General features: G+C 32.7%; 1 protein-coding gene across 10 annotated transcripts in view; it reads right to left on the bottom strand.

Moving 5' to 3' along the window:
- Positions 1–15,733, bottom strand: part of LMO7 (LIM domain 7) — a 239,385-nt gene that overhangs the window by 38,536 nt on the left and 185,116 nt on the right. For 5 of the 10 annotated variants that reach the window (XM_074299286.1, XM_074299276.1, XM_074299277.1 and 2 more), the window contains 6 exons: positions 14,818–15,537; positions 13,677–13,706; positions 9,006–9,123; positions 6,798–6,940; positions 4,615–5,062; positions 3,675–3,983 (listed from right to left, as the gene is read on the bottom strand). In XM_074299286.1, coding sequence (XP_074155387.1) covers positions 3,675–3,983; positions 4,615–5,062; positions 6,798–6,940; positions 9,006–9,123; positions 13,677–13,706; positions 14,818–15,537 — 1,768 coding nt within the window. The remainder of the gene's footprint in view (positions 1–3,674; positions 3,984–4,614; positions 5,063–6,797; positions 6,941–9,005; positions 9,124–13,676; positions 13,707–14,817; positions 15,538–15,733) is intronic. The other 5 variants (XM_074299281.1, XM_074299283.1, XM_074299285.1 and 2 more) reach the window with 2 other exon arrangements.

Below are 15,733 nucleotides of genomic sequence, written 5' to 3'. Positions count from 1 at the left end.
GTGCTATTATTATCTTTATTTTAAAATTGAGGAAACTGGGATAGGAAAATGTTAAGTGACTTGTCTAGAGTCACACAGCTAAGTGTCTAAGTCTAGATTTGAATTCAGGTCTTCCTGGCTCCACTCCTAGCTCTCTATTCACTGCACCATCTCAATTTAAGGGGGATAACAGAATATGATAAATCCATAATCAATTTTCCAAAATTCTCAGTGTCATTTTAAGTTATGAAATCTACCAAACCTTTAAAACTTCACTAAGACTTAGGAAACACTCCCCACATCTCAAAGGAAACACAAATAATTCTATTCCAGATTAGTTATCCAAAACATATCTTCTTCACAGGAATTGGAGAGAAAAGTTCTAAGATGAGAAAAATAGTGAGGTCTTTTGCAAAGGAAGGAGAAGTAAATCTGCTCTAAGGCTACTAAGTAGCAACAGTTTGGAGGTAAGGTGTCCAGTGACTATAACTGTTTTGTTGATAAGGCAATGGAGTAGTTTGTCATCTCCTCCAATTCATTTTACAGATGAAGAAAGTGAGACAAACAAAAAAGTGTAACTTGCCCAAAATCACACAGCTAGTTAAAGCTAGCTGTCTGAGACTATAATTGAACTGAGAATCCCCTGATTCAAGTACCAATTCACTATGTCATCTAGCTTTTCAGAGTGTCTCTAGGATATATTAAAGCAAAAACTAAACTTCTTTATAGGTAATGGGGGGAAGAAGAGCAGCAAGATTGCCAAATTGTGAGAGTCTGCAATAAATGAAATATAAGCAAGAACAGAAAGGAAATTATTCAATTCAATAAGCATTTATTAAATGTCTCTAGCATATAATAATAAAAAGTGTTGCAAAAGAAAGTGTTAGATTTGGAGCCAAAAGATTCAGGTTAAAATCTCAGTTTTTCTACTTATCATGTGACCTTTATAAAGTCATTTAAGCTCTCAAAAGCCTTATATATGAGACATTTATCATCTTATTCTTGAGACAATGCTAATATCCTCCTACTTTGTTTTTCTACTTTAAAATCATTAATCACACAAATTATATGTTAATATATTCCTAACAACTTTCAGCAACTTCCAGATATTCTATCAGTGGATGCTCCCAAAAGAAAAATTTTGATCAATCTCATTTTCTTAATATCCCTAACACTTACCATATTGATTCCCTTCATTCCTGATATTACAATTGCCCTGCCTGAAATATTGTCCATTGCCTTCCCTGGTGTTAGAAAGCTTGTATAATTTTCAGGAAAATTCTACTTCAAATATTCTCTCTTCTATGAAACCTTTCAGAAAATTCAAATCTCTAATCAGCATGTCCTTAACTGACTCCCTATACTGAAAGTCTGAGCAACATAATCAGCTCACCCATTGACTATAATAATAGGCCTTTTCTAGTCTCCCCAACTGTTCGTGCCTCCCCTCAAAGTAAGTTTAAAGGTATTTTGTTTGACTTGTATTCACGTAAATTTTTATACATCATCCCCCCCATTAGAATGTAATCTCCTGAAAATAAGGGCTCATTTCCATTTTTCTTTACATTCCCTGCACTTAGCATAGTATATGATATATAGTAAAAACTTAACAAATATTTATTGATCAGCTGATTACATACTGCTCCTCTGTATAGTTCTGAATGGTCCTTATGTTCGTATATTTGGTCTTCCCACATAAACTTCCCCACAAGTTAGTTGCATCTAACTCCTACACCACCAAACACAATGCTAATCTCCTAATATTTAAAGATAGGTGATTCCTCATAGCTGCAATATTAATACCTACAAATATACAAAAAAGAGCACACAAAATAATTTACAGATACTTTCTTTGGTTTAATGCATCAAATGCAACATTCTTTTGTTCAGTGTTTTCTATTTTGAATTTAGTGACAAAGGAGAACCTATAATGCACTAATGATGAAACCCTTCCTGGATAGATAAAACATAATTTTTAAAATGTAGAATACATTCATTCTACATCTATTCTCTCTCAAACCTGGAAGGGACTGTTTGCCACCTACAAGAGAGTATTTTTATGTAAGAAACACAGGAAACCAAATAGATTAGAGATAAGTGTACTCATTAGTAGCCATATAAATCAATGATTTTCCACTTTCATTATTATATCTCAGCTTCCACCTTATTTTTTTAAAGTATTGGAATTTTCTTTCTCACCTGTTAAGAATTCTATGGCCTTAGTAAAATATTGCCTATTTTTAGAAATAATGGAATAATTAACTCATGCTTTGCAAGTTTAACAATTTAAAGTTTTAAATTGTCGCTTACAAAAAATCTGGGATTGTTTTATACAGAGAGACTACTTATTTTAAGAAATCTCCCTCATCTATCCACTGTAGGCATTTAGTTTTTTTCTTCTTTCTGTCCTGTATACAAAAACAACAAAAGCCTAACATGAAAACATGAAATAAATCCAAAGTATTGCTTACTGTATAACATCAGTGAAATAATCAGCTATTCTTGTGTGATTTTGCTGATTGCTAATTTTCTTCATGTACAAGAGGGAGAGATGGGAAGAGAGGGAAAAGAGAGAAAAAATGAAGATAAAAAGACAAAAGAAGAGATGGCAAGAGTAAGATAGGGAAAGAGAATTAAAGAGGAGGAATGAGAAATGAAAAGGGAAAGGGAAAGGGATGAAAGAGGAATAAAGAGAAAGGGAAAGAAGAGAAAATAGAGAGGAAGAGACAGGTACATAAAGATTAAGAGAAATGCAAAGGAGAGAAACTGAAAAAAAGGATAGAAAAGAGAAGAAGAAAGTCATTAGCAGCTAAAAAAGTCTTTACTCAATATATACTCATTGCCTAATAATGAGAAAACTCATTACTCAATAATCTTATAAATTCTCCAATTCAGGGGCAGCTAGGTGCTTCAGTGATTAAAGCACCAAACCTGAAGTCAGGAGGACCCAAGTTCAAATGTGGTCTCAGACATCAATCCTTCCTAGCTGTGTGAACTTGGGCAAGTCACTTAACCCCAACTGCCTCAGCAACCAATAAATAAATAAATTCTCTAATTTGAAAAAATATGAAATGATCCATTAACAGTGTTGTTAGTTTTGGTATTTCTAATGTGTTTATTGGTTATTTGGGGGATTAAATATGTTTAGATTAACAATTCTTATTCTCACAATTTATTTGAGATATTCCCATTAAAGAAAGCATTATGAACAGTGGAGCACAGTTCCAGATAAATTACCAATTTATGGAATAGAGTAAAAAAAGGTGTAAAAGAAAGGCTAATACCTTCCATAAAATGTTTCCCAATATCTTTGAAGTCCCTGAAACCATAGTTCTAAAGCTCCCTTCATGAAGAAAAGGTTGCCATAACCCAAATATACCTTAGATCTGCAAATAATTCCAGTATGGACCATTGAGGTTCAAGTCATCACATGTAGAGAAATACCAGTCAAAAAGCTACTGAAACAAGTAGACAGAAAAATTCAGTGAACCATGGAGATTAGTCCATGTAGTCTTTATGCGTCTGAAGCATGACTAGTACTTTACAAGGGTTACTTTTTTTCCCAATATTCATTACAGGTAAAATATGATACCATTCTATGAATGAACACAAAAGACCTAAGTAAAGCACCTTCCAGGTTTCCATATTATCTTAGTATTTCTGAATTGCTACAGATACAAACAATCCAAACTCACCTTTGTCCTTGAAGGCTCAGGTGATGAAGAATTTCTCCCTTCTAAAGATCCAGAAACTGGTAAAGAGTCTGATGTTAAAGGTTGTTCGGATTTAGGGAAAGCATCATGTTCCTGGGAAATGGGCAAATACAAGGGTGTAGCAGGTAGTGCTTTCTTCTCACTTTCTTTTGCTCCTTCTTCAACACTTGTTAGGGCTGAGCTTGAGTGAAGCTGGTTGTCATCTGATTTTGAGAAAGAGCTACTTTTTGAACTTTCTGGAATTATTTTAGTGACTTCCACATCTCCGTTGTACTTCCAAGAATCATCCATCTAAATTGAGAGAATCACACCATTTTGAAAGGGTCATTCAGTTTGGTTTTATTTCCCCCCCTTTCTTCCTTATTACATGTTGTATTCTTTAAAAATGTTAAGCTTCTACACTATCTATTATTCCCCTCAGCTACTATTCTCTCATTTACATTTGTTGCCATTTACCTTCTCAGATAGAAATACATAAGTAACATATATAGACACAAAATAGCCTATTCAGTGCTATTTATCCAAACAAGTGGGAAAAAATTAGGAAAAAACATTTTTAAACTAATCTTCCATAGCTTATAGTATTCATTTAGATCCATGCCACAAAAACCCAAGACATTCATGTTCAAAAGTCTTAAAGTCATTTTCATTTCCCTTAGGCATTATTCTATACAAAACTGTTCCAAAATGCTGCAGAACACTTTCAAAGATGACTGAGCCTAATAAGTTCTCCATCCCTCCCTTTTAAAAATACATTTCTATTTTAAGTATTAAATTTCAATTAAATCTCAAAGTAAAACTGTTTTACTTAATTTGAAACTTCTATGGAAACCAACTACAGGTAATTTAAATCTATTTACACAAGTACCCCCAATATCTTATTATTAAAGAAAAATTAATGAACAACCCAGAGGAGTTTTACCGTATAAGATCTGGGAAGTGATGAGATCCCTCTTGACTGAGAACCAAAAGGTCTTGGCGTAACCACCGATGTTAGCCTAGATGTATCAGTTTTCTGGTAACTTCTGGGGAGAGATGCTGAAACCCGAGCAGGTCCCATTTGTGTATTCAGTGAATGGTTAGAAGACAAAGCTGAAGCTGAGCTCTGTTTCTCTGTCAGGCTTTGGGAAGGAACTTGAATTTCAGCTGTTTCATAGTCCTCCATCTTTGGAAGGTTTGAAGAATCTTCTTTACTACTTTCTGAACTATAAGTTACTTCCTTCTCTCTTGCCTCATTCAGGTAACTTTCTCTAGTCAAAGTTGGCGCAGGAGACATTTTTGCTTCATTCAATATCTCATCATTAGAATACATTCTCTCAGAATCAAATGTTTTCCAAGGATGACTGTTGGTTTCTTGGTTTCTGATTTCCCTTAAAGGAGAAGAATATAACTTCATTATTTTCATATTGCCTTTAGGTTTATACATTTTATATTGCTTTTAGGTTCACACATTTTCCCTCACAACAATCCTGTGAGGGAAACACTGCAAAAATTATATTAATGTTAAAGATGAGGAATATGAGGGCAAGGGAGGACACGGGTTTTGCCAGGGTCATTGTGGTAGCAAATACAAGTATCAGGATTCAAACAGCTTTTTTACCTCTTAAGACTCAAGTTCTTTCCAGTAATTGTATGAACTGGTAAAACTACAGCCCAGCACTAGTGCAAAAGCAGAGTTATATTATTCAGATAGCTAACACAAAAACAGAATAAAACCACAATAATTCAATTTAGGAATTAGGAAATTAGTTAACAGAGGAGGAGAGAAAAGATGTAAATAGCTTGTGCTGTTCCTTTCAGGACTCAAGATAAAAGGGACTAGCATCTGTGTGTGTACATTTTTAAGTGACTAGTTAGCCTCCCTGTGGCTTCTTTCAGCTTTATTTCCTAGAAATTAAACAATTCTGCCCACCCACCCCCCCATCCATCCCAAAGAAAAAAAAAGTGCTAAAAATACTATGGCATATGGTACGTTTTCTTTTAATATATTATACATATACATATATACACATACATACATATATACACATACATTTACATATATGTATATACACATGTATATCACATATGCACACTTTATATATATATATACATATATATGCATTGATTAAACGAATTTTAAGCAAAATTTTGTCTCTTTTAAAGTTATTATTTTTATTACTCTTTATGAATGAAAAACAACAATGAAAGAGCCAGCCACAAGGAGCTGTAAAGACCTTTCTCAGTTTCAACTTAATATTTAATTTCATCCAACTCTGTAAAAGTCTACTAGAAATAATTGATTCACATTTGTGTTTTACATTCATAAAGGAGTTAATTTGAATATAAACTGCTCATTCTACAAGCACAAAACTTTCATGTTCAGCCTATAGCAATGAAAGGAATGAAACTACGGTTATAGCTGGTTTCCACAGCACAAAGAGAGTGTTGTTGAATTTCACTAGCCTATTTCCTTTTATACATTATTGTTAAGGCATATTTACTTTCTCTTTGGCAAGGAAGTATCATAGGGTTTCATATAGTAATTGCATAGAGGAAGAATTTATATGTCCTTTTCTGTGAACTTTTGCAACACAAAAAATCATATTTCAGGTAATATTTTTTGTTGTTGTTTTAAGGGAAAAATTGCATTATTCAAACTGAAAGGAAGATAGAATGTGCATTTCATCAGATAGGTACACTTGATTAAATAATTAATAAAATGTGAAAAATTAGTTAATAAAAAAAGTATTTTCCACATTAGCAGTTGCTCATTCTTAGTATGAAATGACAAAAGAACATACCAATTAAAATTAATACCTATTTTAAGCACAAAATGCTTTTATAAGGCCATAGCACTATTTTCTACATCCTGTTTAGGTTTTTTATTTCTTTTTTCACTTAGAACAAAACCCTGAATATTTTCATTGCATTTCAGAGTACAGGTTTACAAATAATTAGCCTGCCAGTCAATAGTTTCTAAACAACACTACGTCAAATTGAGGGAAGAGAAAAGAAAAGAAAACATTCATTTCTAATAGTAACTTCTATGAAATGCATCTACTAGAATGCAATTGTTTCAAACTGGGGACATTTAAAAGTACAAATGCAAATAAGCTTTCTTACCGTTCCTGGAGAATTTCTCCAAATGTTTTTGAGCTCCTCTGAGACCTCTCAAGAGACAGCTTTTCAATTTCTTCCCTCTCTTCCTTTTTCTTTTGCAGATCTGAAGTATAGCTTTTTCGACGATTTTTCCATTTTGCTAGGTCCTAACACAAAATCACATTAACACATGTATACCTGACTTTCTATGCACTTCTGTCTAGCAATTAGAGACTACCAGATATCCCATTACAGAATTGAAACTATTTACTAAAACTGGATGCCAAGGTGCCCTAATTTTCCTTTATATACTTAGCATTTCTGTACCAAGGAGCTCCCATGTTCGCTTGTTCTCTCCTCCTTCCCTCCCTCCTCCCTCTCTCTCGCTCTCCTTCCCTTTTCTCTCTCTCTCTCTCTCTCTCTCTCTCTCTCTCTCTCTCTCTCTCTCTCTCTCTCTCTCTCTCTCTCTCTCTCTCTCTCTCTCTCTCTCTCTCTTCCTTCTAAAATTTACCTAATAAATTAAACCCCATTTTTCTTTTATAGATAACTAAGAAAAATTATTGCTTATAAATTAGTCAGAAACACTATTGAACTTTTAAACTTCATTTTCATTTAAAATTTTTAGAGACATTAAATCCATAAAAATGGTTTAATATTAAAAATCCAATTAATAATTACTTTAGCAATTGAGTGATAAAGTACCACAGGGAACAAATAAATATGACAGGGCCCAAAAAGGCCTTATGACATATGAATATATTACAATCCCCCAAAATGTGGGGTCTTTCTAACCCATCATTCTAACTAGTTTGATCGTTAATGATCCAAGGAAGCTAGTTTAATTTTACTTCAGGGACTTCAAATATTCTGAGGAGAACTCAACAAATGATATGAACTTCTGAAGATTCTCCATATTGAATAAGGGCGAGAGCAAACCTATGTAGGGACCTGAATACCAAACTAGGTTATGCATTCCATCTCATGATTAACCCAGCCTCCAGGAGTGAAAAAAGGGCAGTCAACATGAGGCTGTGTATATGAAGCCAAGTAATTATTGCAGTCCTTGACCCCAAACTGCCAGCGACACATCAGAATGAACTCTTTCCATTTTTTTAATAAGAATAAAATGGGATATATCAGCAAACATTTAGTGAAGTACACTTGAGTTTTAATTTGGCTTAACACTTTATAGGAATGTTCCTGTATCAGGCTACTTCTTATCTAGCCTCCCTGCTGATAATTTACCACATATTTAGGGAAAGTGAAGCCAAGTCACTATTTCTTCACAGTGAAGCTTTTTGTCCTCAATGAAACAGAGAACTTAAAGCTTAGAGAATGAGTAGTCTTTAAAAGCAGTGTGGAAAATACAGACATTTCCATTATGAAAGCATCACTTTCTATGGCTCTTCTAAAGCCCAGATTTACACATGATCGGGTCCTAAGAAGCTTATCAGTTGACCTCTCCATCCAGCTTGGCTACTATTCCATGCTTTGCATCTTAATATTGAACTTGAAAGCCCCTAAGTCTTGCTAGATTCAAACATTTTATCTCTTGTCTCCTGGTGACATTCCTCTAAACCTTTCAGTTCTCAGAGATTCTCTTTTTCAATTTTTCACATGTAACCCCTCAACATACAGGCTAAATATTTTTTTTAGCATTGTTGACATTTGTAACTTCCTTGAATTTCAAAAGCCTTTGAATTTTCATTTGACTACACAGGTTTTTGTTTTCCCTGACTTCTTAAATCCATTCTATAGTGTCTCTTTCTATAAGACATTTCAGTGGCCTCCAATACTTTCTCCTAGGCCTTCTGCTACTGTTTGTATTATTCTAGTATTATTCTTGAAATAAACAATGAGATGGTACTTCTATGAGTTTAGCTAACCTGGATATCCCAACAATAACTATCTTTTGAACCTCAACCTTCCTCCCTGCTAAGAAATAGTTTACCATGCCCATACATACTCTTACACTTAAAGAGATTAGAATTTTGAGAATATTATAAGAGAAAAGAAGCATTATCAAAATTAATACTGAAATATAGATCCTAAATCTTGTAAGAAATGTATTAAGAAACCAACCAAAATACAAAATACAATACTGTGATACAAAGGACTATAGACTGATTTCAAGAAGTGTACAGGAAAAGTATTTCCAATGTCATATAAATGCATAAACCCATAACACACTTCACTATCTCATCCCCTAACTTTTTAGGAATAAGTACTTACATCTTGCCACTGCTGGTCTTGTTCTTGCAGTTGTGATTTTATTTTCTGCATTTCTTCATAGCGTAATTGGCGCATATTGGGTACATCTTCTGCAGTGATATCACTCAAGGATTTGCTCCTACAACAAAAAGATTTGGGATTACCAAAATTATACACTATTAAATGTAAGGTAATAAAAAAGCAGAAGACTGGACATGTACCTGGAGGTTTCATCTAAATTGTTATGGTAGCACTTCTGGAATTTATGAAGATAATTTTATAATACTATTACATAAGTATTGGTGGTATTTTCCTAAAAACAGGAAGAGTCTAACACTAAATACAAATGTGAAACATGCTGCTAAAAAAAGTGCTGAGTTTGCACTGAAAATGGTGAAGTCTACAATTTAAAAATGAAAATGTCAGTGACCAAATTATTTATGTAATTAGGGTAAATAATTAAACAAAAGTAATAAATATAGTCGCAAGCCATATCATAACTACATCTCTGTTTCCCTTACCTCCACAGTTAATTTTTAAAGTATGGCTTTATATTACAGTCACATGATATTTAAAATTATTATTTGATATCTCCTCAACTTTTACAAGATTATGAGATGGGGGGACCACAACTTATTTTTTCTAAGTGTGGGACCACCCTCAAAACTCTATTCAAAATTATTTCTCCATAGTCTCCACTGTTTTTTTCAAATCCTTTTCTTTTATCTTTTGACAACTCCTAAATTTTTGACCCAACTATATGATCACTACATAAACCTTCACACACTTGGTTTCTGTGACAATTGAACACTTCTCTTCTCTAACATGAGTGATTTTTCCCGAACTCTGAATTTCTGTAATACATTGTACCTTTCCTTGGAATTTATCATACTCTATTTTGTACTACAATTATATGTATATGTTTTCTCTTTCTTTTTTAAATTCTGGAGGGGGGAGAAAGCAAAACACAATCCCTGTTCTCAAGGAGTGCACAGTCTCAAGGAAGAGACAGTGTGCATACAACTGGTAAAAAAAACAAATTGTATTTGGAATAAATTAGAAATAATTTATAGAAGAAAGCACTTAAATTAAGAGGGAAGCATCAGTAAGGTTGAAAATATAATCTTAGCTAGTATTTCAAATAAGCCAAGGAAACCAAGTAGTAGAGCTCAAGAAGGAAAGAATTCCAGGCAAGTGGAATAGGCAATGAAAATGCCCAGACCTGGGAGATGAGAATATTTCATTCAAGAAAGTATCCAGTGATACCTGACTTAACTATGATGGAGAATGAACTAGAACCTTAGATGCCTGAGGATTCTGGACCAGTCCAGAATTTATGCTGGGTTTGCTTGGGTCAAGTCACTGGAAGTCAAAAGTCAAGGAAAGCCCTGGTTTCTAGTTGGCCTCCTTTAAAGTAGGAGAGAAGCCAATGTAATAAAGTTTTAGACTAAAGAAAGAGAAAAAAAAAACAAATAAATAGAAACTGATTATGAATTCAAGGATCCTAAAAAAAAAAATCTCCATTTCTTCCTCTCCTAGTAATATTTTTACTTATCTACTACTACTACTCAAGATAACCCAGCCTCCAAGTTCTCCAAGGAAATGGATTTTTTGATTAACTGTGAATGTATGTTATATCTGAATAAAAGTCTGTGAAGCTCCTAGATTCAAAACTATAAATAAGGAACTTTTAAAAGGACCAAAATGACCTAAAATATATTCCTAAATCAGCCTTTTACAACAAACTGAATGAACTTCACACCATAAAATGGGAAATCCACTCCTTTTACTTGAGTCAGCCATGGATAAAACAGGCCATATGTGTAGTTCTGAATCTGAAATTGTATCTTACTTTTGACCTCTCACTACATTCCTGCAAACTAGCTTTGGGATTCACTTGGGCAGATGTCAATATAGCTTGCCAAGTACTGTTCAGTGGCTCTGTAATTACTACAAAAAGGGGTCAGAAAAAGATATGAAGAATTTTTATTGGTAAGATTTGGGTTCTAACCTCTAGAACCACAAGGCTAGAATATGAACCTACAACTCCTATAAATAAGAAAAGCTGCCCAAGAATGCTCCCATCTCATTGAATGCCACTCCAACCTATTTCATTTCTGTTTGGAAGGGACTGTTTTCACTTGGGCCTTCATCTTATGCTTAAGTAGGGCAAAACCTCTTGGCTAAAAAATACACTAGTCAAACATATACAAACTTTGATTATTTTCAATTAAAACTCTATAATTAATTTTTATTTCCTATTGATATTAGCATTAAATTTTATGATTTTATCACATGCTATAAAATTATTTCTGTACATTCTTACAATCATATCAAATTTTGATCACTAGCAACTTCTTCCAATAAATAAGTACCAGTTTTTTAATTTCATAAAACCACACCAAAATCCATGCAACATAAAAGCAAGCTCATGTGAAATACCTCCCACATACGATGCATCCTGCTAGACAAGCCAAAAAATTGACAAATGTTAACAGCTCAACAAAAGCAAGCCAGAAATTACAAAGCCAAGACTTAGAGACTTCCCTTTAACATAACTCCTGCCAAAGAGACAACATTAATGGCATTTCCATAAGTAGTTACTTTGCAGTAAGACAAAATGATGAGCAATAGTAGGCTTTGAAGTATTACAAGCTTCCCTGAAAACATTATGCATGGAAACACATACAAATATGAAGCGAGCTGTACATTAAACCCTAAACTCCATCTAATTTTTATTTATAATCTGTGTAGACTTGGATTTTTAATTACAATAAAACTATCATAAGAACTTGTGTGATGTCAAAGAAATTTTTCTGGAATCTTTCAAACAAGAGAATTTTGAATACATAGGACCTCCACTAAGATATTCAGACTTCCTTGTATTTATTCTCCATTATCTGCTAAGACATCCATTATTTAGAAGTCTCAGTTTACTGGGAATATTGCTTTTGTTCCTACAAACATTTTGATACCATGATGCATTGAGATCATTTTTTAAAACTACTCAGTGGCAGAATCTTGAAATCTAAACTACAGAAAACATTAATGTAACCAATTATAACTACAGATACATAGATATAGATCTATCAAACTGAAGCATTCATATTTATCAATTTCAATTTTACCTCCATTTAGGCACTTGGGTCAAATTTAAAGACTAGAAAGCTATTCAAATAGCCACAAATATTTATATTCTTGTTGATTTTATATGTCCTTGTCTATTTTCATCTTTTTAATGATTTTTATAGCATATCCGAAATTTATATTTTTAAGGCTTCCCTTGGATTACAAAGAATTTTAAAATAAAACATTAAATTCTATGTAAGTTGAGCTTCAAGCAAGTTTTTTTAACAAGTTAAAATAATTATTCATAGTGAATTGTAAGCATGAAAGATTAAATATGATTCACAGTTTTTTATTGTCAGTGAGATATAAAATAAATATTCTAGAAATCATTTGTGAGGGATAAGTTCTTGCCTATTAAAAACCTGCCCAATGAGTCACTTTTGCCTTTCTTACCTAGAAATTATGTATTAATTTATGACCTTTCGGGAGATCTAAGATCCCTGAATACAAAAAGAATGACATTAAGGTACAAATAAGAAAAACTAAAATGTAAAAAATGTTACATTTTTATAAGCTGTTTTAGATTAAGGACAAAAAGTTACTTATATGTCTAAAAGTTTTGCACTTCATCCTTGTCCTAAAAATTAGTCTGTGCTATTATTTAAAAATATCTAGTGGTTATTCTATTTGTTAATATAAGTACCTTGTATGGTATGCTTACTTCAGATTTATATTCACAATAGAAGAAAAATTATAAAGAAGTTTGTTTTTTTAATCACAGAAATTTTATTAAATTTGTTTTGGGATAGATTGCTATTGAATATATTTAGTAATTAATTATTATGTTAATTCTTTCAAAGTTTAAAGTTTCAAAGTTTCAAAGTAAATAAAGAATGTAGTTTACCCCTTAAAAATCTTGAAATTTCTTGTGATTAGCCATAAGGGAGACTGTAACAATGTGAACAGAACAATGTAACCAATCATTATTATCAAAAATTAGCTTTTAATCATCATTATAAGAAAATTATCTCTAAATTCATATACCACTGACAAGGGGATTATCATCAGAGCTGAAGCCTAGATGTAAAGCCAATTTTTTTTTAATGAATAATGACCTTAAAGGTAATCTAACCTCAAGAGAAATTGAACCTACACTGATAAATGTTGACATTCCCTTTGAAGGCATAAAATTTCTTTCAGAAAAGAGGCTATATTTGGGGTTTTAATAAGACATTAGGAAATTATTAAAACTTAATTTTTCACATATATTCCTTTTGCTATTCAGTAATGAAAATATCATTTTGACTCTGATTGAGTATTTCTGCCACATTAAACCAACTCCCTACTTTAAAAAATTTATAAGAAAATTCAGAAGCTAACTTTTTAAATATTTAACTATCATTTTCTCCAAAGTAATGCTTAGAACTAGAGAATAACTTGAACATATCTCCTAAATTTCCTACACTTTAAAATTTTGCCACATATAACATTTTAAAGCTTCATGCATGGCACACAGCACCCCAGTTTAACCCAGACCTTAAAAAACATGCATCATCAGTCATAAATTATAAAAGGAGTAGCAACACTGTAGAAAAGCTTTCTATTATTTCCCACAAAACTTACCCATTCTCATCAGAAATCTTTTGAAAGAGTCTAAGAAACCAGAAAATCAAAAGTTAAAATTGTCATTTTTTCTGGTTATATTAGTTGTTGAATGTTGAAATTTTTATATACAAGTTATTCTAACTAGAGATGGACAAATATTAAAAGCTGAGAGTTTATTCATATATTAATCCATATCATAGGACATTATTTAAATACCATTCTCAAAATCTGATGAAATTTAGGCAAAATCTATTAAGTTTTTTGAATTATTCCTAAATCAGCAATCCTTAAAAAAAAAAAAAAAAAACTTTTCATATTTAGGAACTTTGAATGTTACATACAACTGAAGTGCATCCTAACCAATTAATCCAAATAAATCTCTTCTGATTTGTCCACCTCTAATTCAACATCAAAAATACAAACCACTTAACACATAAATGCAGACTCCATCATTTCAAAAATGACCATAGTTATATACACATGAAATTCAGATGACACTAAAAATTTAAAAAGCTGAGAACTAATAAAATTCATGCATTTTTACATTTATCAAAGTTTGCATTTAACCTTGTTAAGCCTCAAATCAAAAGCAAAAATTTTTCAAATAACTGAAATTCAAAGAAATCTAAGACAAAACCAAAATTAAAAGAAATGAAATTTGCAATGCCATATTTTTGAAGAAAAATTTAAATTAAAATTATACACACTCCCATGTTCCCTAACACATAATTTCAAACAAAATATATCCAGACTGTTTACAAAATGCCTGGACATCAATAATTAATAAAAGCATATAAGAATAACAGCTCACTATTTCCATGGAATCTTACATTATAATGGAGAAATATATTTTTGCTGAAGGTACCAAGCACGTTTCATAATTTTTGGAGTTCAAAATATACATGGTTAACAGGACCTGAGCAGGTAAATTTAAGGAAGGAAATGATATTATAGTTTTAAAAGGGAACAAGGGGTACAAATATGGTATTGCACTATTTTTTTCTGCCAGACAAGTAATTTTATCAAAGCAAAATAAAGCTAATTTTCTTAAATTTGCACATGGCATGCATGGCTTAGCAACACATAATGTTGCCTTCTTTCACAAGAATTAGACAGACAATCAGCTAAATGAACTATTCTTGCAGAAACACACTCTAACCTCTCAACCATCTGTCGTTTCTTGTGCCTAACTTTGCTGGCTGCTCGGATAGCCTCCCATTTTTTTAAGTCCTCTTCACTGCATGGCCCAGGAGTAAAACTGATGGATGGTACAGTTGTTCCTAGCTTCCAGGACTCAATCTTACGAGTCAACATATCATCCTTCTTTTGACAAGAAGATGGAACTAATACTCTACAGCTATTATTTTTGTCTTTTGATGGGGATGTCCTTTCAAGTACACAAAGGAATCTGGCTCTGATTTCTGGTGGGAGAGTCCAAGGTTCTGGAAAGGGGACTGGGTGATATTTATCTGGGGCTCCAGATAAAGGCACATCTTTCTTCTGTATTGGAATTCTGCGAACAATCATGTCATCTTTTTCTAAATCTGGAAGCACAGGTTCGCCTTCTCTCTGTTGCAGAATTATATCTCTCTCTATGAAGTCATCTGGTACAGCAAATCTTCTAAAATCTTCAAAAGTTTGAAGAACAACAGGATTTGCATGGAAAGCCCCAGTCTTCCTAACAAAGTAATCATCATTTTCTAAGTCAGGATCTAATACTCCATTTTCAGCATCATTTCTTCTGTAACCCGGGGCATAAAAGACATTCCTTCGGCATGTTATGATCCTTGGCCCAGAAGTGGGATCAACTTTAGTGTTTCTTTCAGAAGACAAGATGTCATCAGAATATGTTTGTAAGGCCTGAAGTAATAAAAACTGACTGAAGCATATAAAAGAAAAGGAAGGTAGAATCTTAGAAACTATTTTAAAAGGCAAGTAAATTAGAGACAAACTAAACAATATTTACATGTAAATATTTTTAGGTGCTTAGGCAGAAATATTGCTCTATCTGGTGGGAGGGGAAAAAAAATCCTATCATATCATGTCTTTCCTATTGCACAGTCCTGCATAAAAAA

Source organism: Sminthopsis crassicaudata, chromosome 3, assembly GCF_048593235.1.
Source record: "Sminthopsis crassicaudata isolate SCR6 chromosome 3, ASM4859323v1, whole genome shotgun sequence".
Classification (NCBI taxonomy): domain Eukaryota; kingdom Metazoa; phylum Chordata; class Mammalia; order Dasyuromorphia; family Dasyuridae; genus Sminthopsis; species Sminthopsis crassicaudata.
Note: the sequence above shows the minus strand (reverse complement) of the source record. Positions and strands in the feature narration are given on the sequence as shown.